Genomic DNA, 12059 nt, shown 5'->3' with positions numbered 1-12059 from the left:
GCGAAACCGTTTGTGTGGGCCTGTTATTGACTTGAATAAATATACCTACAAAGGGCTTTTCATTCGGTTTTATATTTAATAATTTTAACACCTGTGTTAAAAAAATCTACTTATTGTATGAATAGTCAATCAATCATATACAACTGTTTTTGCTGTGGCTGATACAGTTTTAAAATTATCTCTTTATTACAATCACAAAATGGACACTTATGTGATGTACATTTGGCACATTATTTTATGGCGTTTTTCGCTTATTTCCTGCATCACTTGCCAAAATTGACCACTCATATCGAACATTCCTCTTTATCCTAAATCTAAGTGTCATGCCTGATGTGAAAAAGTGCAGCGAAAATATGGTAAGAGATAAAAGGTTTCAAATTTATGTAAAGTTTGTTGCACGTCACTAATTACTTTTGTTCTCAAACACTGGATGAATGAAAATTCGGTATTTGCACGTCATTGCCTACACTTCCTCTTCACCTTCACCTTAATCCCTTTGCTAGGTGGGTGGTTCTTGTCCCTTCCCCCCCCCCCCCCCCCCCGCCCCTCATCACCTAGCGATTCCTTCCAGCCAGTAAACGATATGTGTAAAAAGTCTGGTTTTGGAGAAAATGTGGACTGTACATGTGTACTCTTTTATAATACGTATGGATATATTCTTCTGACCTGATTTTGATGAAATGAAGCGTATACAGTGCTCAAACCCATACTCAGGTTACCTGCAAAAACCCCATGAAACTGCATCTAGTAGGTTTGGAGATTAAAGTGTTTAGAGACAAACAAACAGACACAATGGTTTTACAGTGTTATTGTTAGTGTAGATATGGTAGTCACATATGTTTGTGGAAAGTTAAGACCAAGGATTACAGCGATCTAGGTGACTAGGCAACTGCTAATAATTCTTTAATAGAAAAAAAGAGCAGTTGAATCTATGGCAAACAGAGAAACTGTAATTTTAAGAAGCCACATCATTGCAAACTTAACCAAAATTGTTAATTTTGTCTTTTTTGCACTTAGAAGTCTCTCTCATCATCTTGACCTTACTTTTACTCAATACTGACCTACACCATAATATTTTGACGTACTGTAGATAAAATTTTTAAGAAAGTGTTTATTCTAGAGAAGAGTGCAGTAAGAACAATGTGTGAAGCTGATAAAGAACACTTTGCAGCAATGTCTTCAGGGCACAGGGATTCATATAGTCCCTAATGGAATATGTGGTTCATAAAAACCGCGAGTTACAGGTAAATGTAGAATTGCTTATCGCAATATTAAAAGTGAAACATTCCACATTTTGTGAATCCCTATCTAGAGTTCAGAATTGAATGTTACATTCTAGTGCACAGATTTATAACAGGTTGTTGGTGGTCTTCAAGCAAGGAACTGAAAATCCCCAAATACTCAGAAAGAAAATGTAAAGCCCGTCATTGGCAATTTCTATAAATTATTGGAATACGGTATATGGAGATCAAAACCCGTCTAAAAACGAAATCGTATTATCTGTAATTTGTCCCAGTTAATACGTTACATAACCCAGATGCTTTACTTTTCTTCATGATATCCTTCTTCACGACAGTGTGCATGAATTCGCATGTGTTGGGTATTACATAGCTGAATGATTGTCTGGACATTGTTGTTGAAAATTCTTAATCCTTATAATTTCTTCCTTCATTGCTGAAAGTATTTGTATGGAGTGTAGCCATGTATGGAAGTGAAACATGGACGGTAAATAGTTTGGACAAGAAGAGAATAGAAGCTTTCGAAATGTGGTGCTACAGAAGAATGCTGAAAATTAGATGGGTAGATCACATAACTAATGAGGAGGTACTGAATAGGATTGGGGAGAAGAGGAGTTTGTGGCACAACTTGACAAGAAGAAGGGATCGGTTGGTAGGACATGTTCTGAGGCATCAAGGGATCACCAATTTAGTATTGGAGGGCAGCGTGGAGGGTAAAAATCGTAGGGGGAGACCAAGAGATGAATACACTAAGCAGATTCAGAAGGATGTAGGTTGCAGTAGGTACTAGGAGATGAAGAAGCTTGCACAGGATAGAGTAGCATGGAGAGCTGCATCAAACCAGTCTCAGGACTGAAGACCACAACAACAACAACAACATAATTTCTTCCTGTTGGCAGGAATCACAGTGTTGCTAACAAACGTTTGTTTAGTTAAATTACTTGTGATGTTAAATGAGAAGTTATGAACATCAATTTATGTCTCATTGTCTATTTACAAATAATTTCACCAAGTCATGTGGTTTTTCATGCAACTCACAGAGAACATGAATATGCAAAAACTGCAATTGCTTAAGCAGGCAGTGTCTTGATCATTTGCTTCTATGATACATCATGTTCATAAGGCTAGTAACGAACACAGATCACAACAGAATTTCATGTATTAAACGACAGTATTCTGAAGTGAAACATTTGTGATAAGATAGCTTCATGTGCTTGTCACTGAAAGTTCGTGCCTAGAGCGACAGATGACAGGTCTGCAGTAAATAAAAATTGTGTCGTATGGACACACTATATTTGTTGCGATTTCTTGCATGCACGAATATTTGCACAGATGGATCATTGTGTGTGGTCTAGTCTTTGAGTGACTACTATGTGAGTTAGTTAGTTTCATGTTCCATGGATCATTTATATGATACATCATAATGATGTGGAATGAATCATTTACATTCACATCGGAAATTAATTTGTAAATATGATTACGTTCTGAACATTATAAGTTTACTTATTATACATATATGAGTTATATCTCACATCTTTTACACATTATAATAATAGAAATTCCTCCACAGAATAGGAATCGTCAAGAAGAATTCAGCTTGTTTTCAAATTTTACTTTGCTGTCTGTTAGACATTCAATATCAGTTGACAATATATCAAAAATTTTAGCTGCATCATTGACCATCCATTTTTGTGCTAAGGACAAACTTAACATGGAGTAATCAATGTCATTTTTCATTCAGGTATTATTGTTGTGTACATCGTTATTCATTTTGAACTGCAGTGGATTATTTACAACAAACTACATGAGGGAATAAATGTTCTTTGAAGTGGTAGTCAGAATGCCCAGCTCCTTAAACAGATGCCTACAAGATGATCATGGATAAGCACCACATATTATTCTTACAACATGTTTTTGGGCAATAGAGACTTTCTTTCTTAAAGATGAGCTATCCCAGACTATTCTTCCATACGACATTACCAAATGAAAATATGCAAAACAGGTCAACATACTGATTTGTTACTCCCCAAAATTTGCAGTGATTCCAAGTGCAAATGTGAATGAAATAAGTTGTTTTAGGTTTTCCAAAATGTACCTTTTCCAGTTTAGATTATCATCAATATGGACACCTAAGATTATTTTGAAGTTTCCACCCTATTTATTATTTCCTCGTAATGTCTTGCACCTGTCATTTTTGCAGTACTCCTAGAAGTGCAGAACTGAATATGTTGTGTCTTTTTAAAGTTGAGGGTGCGTCTATTTGCAGAAAACCAGTCAATGATACTGTTTCCGTATGTATGTTTCGATTGATTACAATACTAGTGTCTTCTACAATGAGAGCTAATCCTGCTTGTTGTATATTAGAAGGAAGATCGTTTGCATACACTAATAGAGAATAATTACAACACCGAAACGTAATTACTGTAGAGTACTGACATTTTGGAAATACACTTGTCTAGGGAACATATTTAAGTGATTAACATTGCAAGAATACAGATTAATGTAAGTACAAGATAAGACATTGCAAATATGAAATGCTGATATATCAATAACTGGTGTAACTGCCAGAATATTGATTTCAAGCATGCAAACGTGCATGGATTGTGTTTTACAGCTTCTGATTGTCAGTTTGTGGGATGGAGTTGCGTGCCTGTTGGACATGGTCGGTCAAGACAGGAACAATTAATGCTGTTTGTTGATGATGCTGGAGTTCTCTTCCGATGACGTCCAATATGTATTTTATTGGAGACAGATTTGCTGATCAAGCAGGTGCAGACAACATATCGACTTTTTGTAGATTATGTTGGATCACATCAGCGGTATGAGGAAGAGCGTTATCCTGTTGGAAAACACCCCCTGGAATGCTGTTCATAAATGGCAGCACAACTGGTTGAATCACCAAACTGACATATAAACTTGCAGTCAGGGTGCTCGGGATACCGTCAAGAGTGCTCCTGCTGTTATACGAAATCACACCCCAGACCATAACTCCAGGTATAGGTCCAGTGTGTCTCGCAGAGTTAGTTGCAGGCCCTCAACTGGCCTGATTCCAACCTACATGCTGCCATCACTGGGACCTAGACAGAACAATCTTTTATCAGAAAACAACAGACCTCCACCCTCCCCTCTGATTTGACACTACTGAAGTCGCAAATGGCAGTGGTTTGGGAAAAGTAGAATGACCACTACAGGGCATCAGGCTCGGAGCCGTCCTTGAAGCAACCAATATGTAACAGTTTGTTGTGTCAGTATAGTGACTGCTGCTTCTCAAATTGCTGCTGCAGATGCAGTACAATGCACCAGAGCCATTCGTCAAACATGATGCTCTTCCCTCTGAGTAGAGCCATGTGACCATCCGGAACCTTGTCTTCTTGCGACTGTACATTCTTGTGACCACCACTGCCAGTAGTTGTGTACAGTAGTTAAAATCCTGTCAAGTCTTTTTGCAGTATCGCAGAAGGAACTTCCAACTTCTTGTAACACTTTTACACGACCTCTTTTAAACTCAGTGAGATGTTGATAATAACACTTTTGTCGACTTAAAGGTATACTTGACTAACATCAACTCAAAACGCCCAATCTCAAAGGTAACTAACGCTCGCGACCGTTACAGCGTGTTTTTGAAGCAAAAATGAATTTCTTCCTCATAGTGGCGCCACGATCGACGGTCTTACGCGACTTGAGCGAAATCTGAATATAAATTATTTTTGAGATGTAGAAACACGCCAACCAAGTTTCGTTTATGCAGCAGAACTCCTTTTTAGTGTTGCAATTTTTTTGCCGATGGTGTAGATGACGAACAACAGTGGACCTACCACTGAGCCTTGGGTGATCCCATATATCATTTCTCCTCCCACGTATGTTGAAACGACGTCACTCACCCTCACTTACGTCAGTATCGAAACGTTCTTCCCGGGAATTCTTGGCGTTTCTTTCCGTGGCACTTCGTTTAGGGACTATGTGAATGCCGTCATTTCAAATGTACAGTATTTTGTAATGTTTTGACATTTCGTTCAATTTCGTGACGCCCAGTGCGAAACGACCTTAACATGGTCAATCGTCGATAAGGAATATGTGTAGCCACCAACGAGTTAAAATTTTAAAATTTTTAACTCGTTGGTAGCCACGGCTGCCTCTCTGGCCGTGGTGTAGCGTTAACTTTCAAAGTACTTTGGTGTTTGGTGTTTGGTGTGAAGTGTGTGGCGTCTGCTAGTCTGTTGCGTGTGTGAGAGGAAGTGCGATGACAGTGAAACAAAACTGAGAAAATTTTGCGAAAAGATGCCTCGCATTCCAAGTTCAGTTTTTCGGAGCATAAAATATGAAATTCAAAAACATCCAAGGAATTTTGTTTGCAATTTTTCCTCACAGCCTGCATTTCCGACAAGAGAGAGATGCTTTGTCTTAGGGATCGAGACGAGTTGCGACGATACGGGGTGTGCAATTGTTGATAATAAAGGAAAAATTCTCGGTGAAGCCTTGCATTCCCAGCAACAAGTGCACCTCGAGTATGTTATTTATCATTCTATAAGAAAGTGCGTTCTGTTATTTAAAAGTGTGCCACTCGCTGTCTAAGCCTGTTTCTCTGCAATTTTCGGTAAACACAAATTATAATTACATCGTTCAAACTTCTACTACTATCTAATCTTAAGTGGTCATATGGTTGTAATAGGCCATCTAACTTACATGAAATTCATGTGCAGTTGAGAATGTGATATTATCGGACGAAATGCCGCAGTTTGTTGACGCTAATATATCCCGTGTCAAAACTTGAAGGCGATTTGATATATCCTCAGCTATCCCTCACATTTTTTGTGAGTTGTCCTGCGGTACTTAACGCGCAAGCGTCTTTGTATCTACCAAGCTACTGCAACCTATAACCTCTGGAACTTGCGTACTTTAGTAAAGTCCGCTTACCAGCAAAAATCCCATGAAACTTCATCTAGATGGCCTGTCTCTAAAATTTTTGCCTCGTGCACTACCTGTGAAAACAAAATTGACTATTCCTTGATGCTCCAGGATGTTCACTATCAACCATTTCCTTCGTTCTGTCGATCTTTGCCAAAATATTCTTCGCTTTCCAAATCAATCCAGTGCCTGTATATTATTTATTTGATCTACCCATATAATTTTCAGCATTGTTCTGTAGTAACACATTTCAGAAGTTTCTATTCTCTTCTTGAATATCGACAGTGCATATAATGTATGTGTCTCTTCCAGTCAAATGCCTTCAGATAACATTTCCAAACATCTAAATCTGTTGTAGATATTAAAATGTTTTTATTTTTCAGAAACACTTTCCTTGTCATTGTCATCTGCAGTTTATATACTCTTTGCTACAGACATAATTATTTTGCTGCCAAATAGCAAAACTCATCTATTAACTTTTAGTGTCTCATTTCCTAATCTAATTTTCTCCTCTTTGCTTGATGTGATTGGACTGCATTTCATTGTTTGTGTTTTACTTTCATTGATACTTGCATTATAACCTATTGTCAGGACACTACCATATCTATTCTATTTAATTGCACTTCCAAGTCCTTTGATGTGTCTGACAGAATTAGAGTGTCATTAGCAAAGGTTATAGACTTTATTTCTTCTCTCTGAACTTTAATTCTTTCTCCATATTTTGCATTGGTTTCTTTTTCTGCTTGAATAACCTGGGAGATGGGCTACACTACAGTCTCACTCCTACTTCAATGACTGCTTTCTGTTCATGACCTTTGACTCTATAACTAGGGTGTGTTTTCTGCAAAAGTCATAGATAAACTCTCACTCCCCGTATTTTATTGCTGCTACCTTCAGAACTTTAGAGAGTGTAGGCCTTTATTTTTCTTTTGCAGGAGCCACCAACTGACAACTTTTGCCGATGTCACAGTAATTTTTTACGTTTTATACAGACTCAGAATAGATACATCTCTAAAGGATTAAATATAGGCTGCTTGATACAAATGTCAGTGTGCTTAATAAGGCCTCAAAATTGGGTGTTACATCATAATTAATATAATTTTTTAGATTTGACACACGTATGTAGACAAAGATTTCAGTTTAGTTTAACATTAATATCTTTTCATAGAATAAAAATACTTATTAGTCAAAAGAAAATTTCAGTTTCACTTTGATTGAGTTCTCTTTGTGACACCTTACTGATGTTGACAATTTGTTGTACCATTTCTGTCCTTTAATGTGCAGTCTAGGGTCTGTTGATTTTAATTTACTTCTTTGTCCACATTAGTAACCTTTCTTTCTTGTATTGTGAATTTCAGAGCATTTGGTTCTTTTGTTTCGATGCGTCACAAAAAAATGTCATTAATTTGTGAAGATATAATACTCCTTACGGAGTCTCTGTACTCTAGTTCATCGATAATCCTGGTTCTCCGTTACTGCAGGGTTAACATTCTGTTAATATGTTGTTAGCAACACAGCCCCGTATCTCTTTACTGTAATTAATTAGGGGATTACAGAAGTGTCCAATTCCATCCATCTGCGTTGACCCATGATGTCATCAATATGGCAGAAATGGCTATTCTAAGCATCTCCAATATGGCGCCAATGATGTCACTACGTACACACGGCAACAAACACGAAAATACATGTAAATAAGACAATAACACCTCCCTCCTAAAATACAATCAAACTAACGGGACAAGCGCAGGAGACTGAGGTTTTTCGGGAGAGGACAAGCTAAATATAACAGTAAAATTGTTGTACAGTGAATTGTTTTAAATCTGGGACTACTTTTGATTACTGCCTAATCAAGCGTAATTTACTACTGGTTGTATAATGTAATTGGATGCATAAAACAGAGTTCTCACCAAATGGCTGCAAGAGAAGACCTGTAACGATACTGAAATTTGCAAGCTTTTGGAGCCAGTCGCTCACTCTCCTAGCAGAAGGGTTGAAATGTAAGGGAAAGGGGTGAAAGAAAAGGACTGGTGAGGTGTAGAAAATGGGAAGAGTTTGGAAAAGTTTCCCATAACCCAGGGTCAGGGGAGGCTTACCAGAGTTGATGAGAAATTAGGGACTGCACTGGATATGTTTTGAAAACCTGAGAGTTTAAAAGTGGAAGGTATTATTGAAGACAGAGATTACTGTCAAAACATTGTGGATGAGTTAATAAGAGCAGAATGCTAAGTGCATTGCATGTGTTTGTTTGTGTGTGTGTGTGGGGGGGGGGGGGTGGTAAATAGACATGTCAGAAAACAAAACATATTGTGAACTGAAAGGTAGTGAAGAAAGGAATAGCTACTAAGATGAAATTTTGAGACTGAAGAAATTAATGTAAGATAAGGCTTGGTCTGTGGCGAGAACCAGGGACATGTAATATCAGTTCACAGCTGTGGAGTTCTGAGAAACTGGTGTGATTTGCATAAATATTTTCCTGAATAAGTGTGTAGTATAAAGTCCAATAATTGCGATAACACTATTAGTGTAAAAGCAGGACAGAGTGGCACTGCAGGGAGTGCGAAAAATGCAGCGTACAGCAGGCACAGCCAGGCAGTACTGGTGCTCATCCACAGTGCACGACACAACAATCACGGCACCATTGTGAAAGGGTTAATATAGCAGGGAAGTCATTGTGCCATAGGTTGTAGGTGTTGATCAACTAATGTAGGTACACATTCGGTGGGTGCTCTGAAGCTACCACCTATGGGGTGACATGGTGATTGGGTTTGTGGATCTTAGGAGGGAGGTAAAAGGTGGGGGAGTGTGGTTTGGATGGGGTAATGAACTCTGTGGATTGAGATGTTAGTCCTTGTGAATGCCCTGAGGTTGTAAGGAGGGACAGGAGGCTAGTTTGTATCACAGGGATGCAAACTTGAAGGCAGATACTGTACATAGAGGTCTCAGACAGCTGGCATATACCCTCTTTTTATGTACTCTTGTCATTGAAGTACAACAGTGGTAGATCAGTCGTCTTCTGAGAGAACCCCCCATGGGGCTGATGGTTTTCATGAGTTTGTGTGTGGTGCACACAGGACCGAAGCTATTGCTGCCCATTCTTTCTTCCTGGGCTGCATTTCCTTCCCCGTACCCTCCCTGTCCTCGCCATTTTCCTGCTGTCCCCTCCTTCCCTTCTCTCGGTTTTCCTACTTATGTCGATGTGGCTGTCCTCCTGGTTTTTTATATTCCTTCTGGTTCTTGTTCCCCTTGCCTTTTCCTTTTTATCCTTCCATTTCGGCATTTTTGATCCCACTTTTAAGACTGACCTCCACTTCTAAATTTCCTCTCTGTAGTGTGAGCCATTTGGGGATGAACTTCCTCCCTAGCATCTACAGTGTGGATTCCTCACCCTCCCTTCTTCCTTCCCTGCCATAACCTCCCCCACCCTGCTGGGTCACCAGAAGGTGTAGCCAGTGTGGGTGGTGGAGCTGTAATGTACCCATCTGGCTGAGCCCCCTGACGAAATAGGGATCATCTTTCTGATACCTAAGCTCTTGCCTCACTGTGTATGCCTAGCGCTGGTTGCTTGTTATTGTGGAGCATTGGAACTCCCAGAAATGGCCGCTATGCCAGATAGCCTTGCTGTAGGTGGGTGGTGCTGACAGATGGGAGTGGACAGTTTTAGGGAGGATGCTTTGCGTATGAAATATGTTAAGCTCCAATAAAACTGGGCGTTATTGTACAGCCCTCTCTTCAGTTGGTAATGGATCATTTAATGCTGCTTCTTATGACTATGTAGCCTCCCCTTCCCTGGCTACATGCTGGGAGGTCGGCCGGGCTTGCTGGCTTCAGGTGAAACACTTTCCCCACTACCTGGAATGCACTGGCACTGATGGGGCACATTCATTACCACCAAGCCTTTTTTTTGGAAAATATTGGGGGCAAGCTATCATTCCTCAACAGTCTTTGAAAATGGTTCAAGGAGCCATTTTTCATATGGATCTCATCCTTCAAACTGATGAGGAACTCCAGGCCAATCTGGAACGACAGGGTGTTCATTTTGTTCGACATTTTCAGAAAGCTCGTAAGGACAATCGCATCATTACTGATGCCTTTATTCTGGCATTTGAGGGAGACACCCTCCTGGAGAAGATCAAGGTTGTGTGTTATCAGTGTGGTGTGAAGCTGTACCATGTGATGTTTTCGGTGCTTCTGTTTCAGGCACATGACTTCGCACTGTATGGTGGACTCTCAGTGTGGTGAATGTGAATGGGCACTCCATTAGGAGAGCCTCTATGTTCCACTACCCGTGTGTATTAATTGTCATGACTCTCCATGCTTGCCAGTTTGCCTGGTTTGTAAGAAGGAAAAGAAGATACAGCAGTGTAAGTCCCTTGACTGTTTATCCTACACTGAGGCTCGTCAGATATATGACTGACGTTACCCTGTGTCAGCGACATCTAATTTTGCCTCTATTATGTTCTTTCCCCCTCCTCCTTACAGCAGTCTTGCCCCCTCTCCTCTCCCCCTCTCCTACAGTTCCAGTGCCCTCCTTGTAGGGGGTCGCTGCCCTCCCCGACTAGAGAAGTGTCCCCCTCCTTTGGTGCTCGCCGATGATGGGGCTCCCACCCCTAGCACCTCCATCTGGCGTCTCCCAGGCTGGAGGCTTGCTGCCACAACTCGGCCAGCGGAAGGGAATGAGAGAATCGACAGGAAGTGGTTACTGTTGCAGAGGTTGTTGTGTGGCAGCCAGTGTAAGGAAGGAAGAAGGTGAAGGGAAGTGAGTGAAAGGTCAATGGCAGAGAAAAGTCGCCCGCTCTCTCTCAGTTGTGGATCTTGCAGAATCTGCTCTCCCTCTGTTCCCTTCCCTCCTCAACCTATGGAATAGAAGAAGAAGGAACTAAGTCCCAGCACAAGCCTCTCCCCCTGGAGCTGTACAGTGGTGCCATATTCTGCCTCATAACTGCAGTCCGATCTATTATTTGTGGATGCTGCCCCATCCCTATTGGTGATGGACGATGACCCACTGGCGTGATTGGCTTCAGACCATTCACATCCCATTTGGATCCCATTCTGCACTTATTCAATGGAACTTTAATGGATATACCTCACAGATTTGCAATCCTTTATTTCCTTTTACTTGACACCCTGTGTTATTCTACAGGAATCTCATTTTACTCATGCTCACTCACCAACCATTTGTGGGTTCCGAGCTGTCTATTGGAACCGGGCAAGCCCTTTGAGATCTTTCAGAATATTTGCGCATTGATCCATATGGACGTTGTTGGTACAAGGATTCTCCTTCATACCACATTGGAAGCGGTTTCGTCCATATCCACTTGGACTCTGTGGTCACAGTTTGCAATTTCTACTCTTCTACACCGAGCGAGGTGGCGCAGTGGTTAGACATTGGACTCGCATTTGGGAGGACGACGGTTCAATCCCGCGTCCGGCCATCCTGGTTTAGGTTTTCCGTGATTTCCCTAAATCACTCCAGGCAAATGCCAGGATGGTTCCTCTGAAAGGGCACGGCCGACTTCCTTCCCCATCCTTCCCTAATCCGATGAGACCGATGACCACGCTGTCTGGTCTCCTTCCCCAAAACCAACCAACCAACCGTCTACTCTTCTGACAGTCCCCTACACCTGCTGCTCTAACTGTCCTCCTTCAGAAACTATCCCCTCCCTCCTCCTCCTTGGAGAGTTTAATGCCCATCACCCTTTGTGGGAAAGTGCTTCTTCATCCAGTTGGCAGTTCCTCAATGACCAGTTTCTTGTGGTCCACGCCCTGTACCTTCTTAATCATGGTTCCCTAGTCATTTTAGTGCTGCATATGACACGTTCTCTGCCACTGATCTTTCATTCACTTCCCTTCCTCTTCTTCCTTCCTTCCTTACACTGGTTGCCACACGATGACCCCTGCGGTAGTGATCACTTCCCA

At 40.9% G+C, this 12059-nt stretch overlaps 1 protein-coding gene across 3 annotated transcripts in view; it reads left to right on the top strand.

The window, feature by feature from the left end:
- The first annotated feature begins 5427 nt into the window (after positions 1 to 5427).
- The window catches only part of LOC126236572 (tRNA N6-adenosine threonylcarbamoyltransferase, mitochondrial), a 131822-nt gene continuing 125190 nt past the window's right edge, over positions 5428 to 12059 (top strand). For all 3 annotated transcript variants that reach the window (XM_049945982.1, XM_049945981.1, XM_049945983.1), the window contains exon 1: positions 5428 to 5743. In XM_049945982.1, the coding sequence (XP_049801939.1) occupies positions 5517 to 5743 (227 nt within the window). In that variant the 5' untranslated portion in view covers positions 5428 to 5516. The remainder of the gene's footprint in view (positions 5744 to 12059) is intronic.

The sequence above is a fragment of the Schistocerca nitens genome, chromosome 2, assembly GCF_023898315.1.
Source record: "Schistocerca nitens isolate TAMUIC-IGC-003100 chromosome 2, iqSchNite1.1, whole genome shotgun sequence".
NCBI classification, from domain to species: Eukaryota; Metazoa; Arthropoda; class Insecta; order Orthoptera; family Acrididae; genus Schistocerca; species Schistocerca nitens.
Note: the sequence above shows the minus strand (reverse complement) of the source record. Positions and strands in the feature narration are given on the sequence as shown.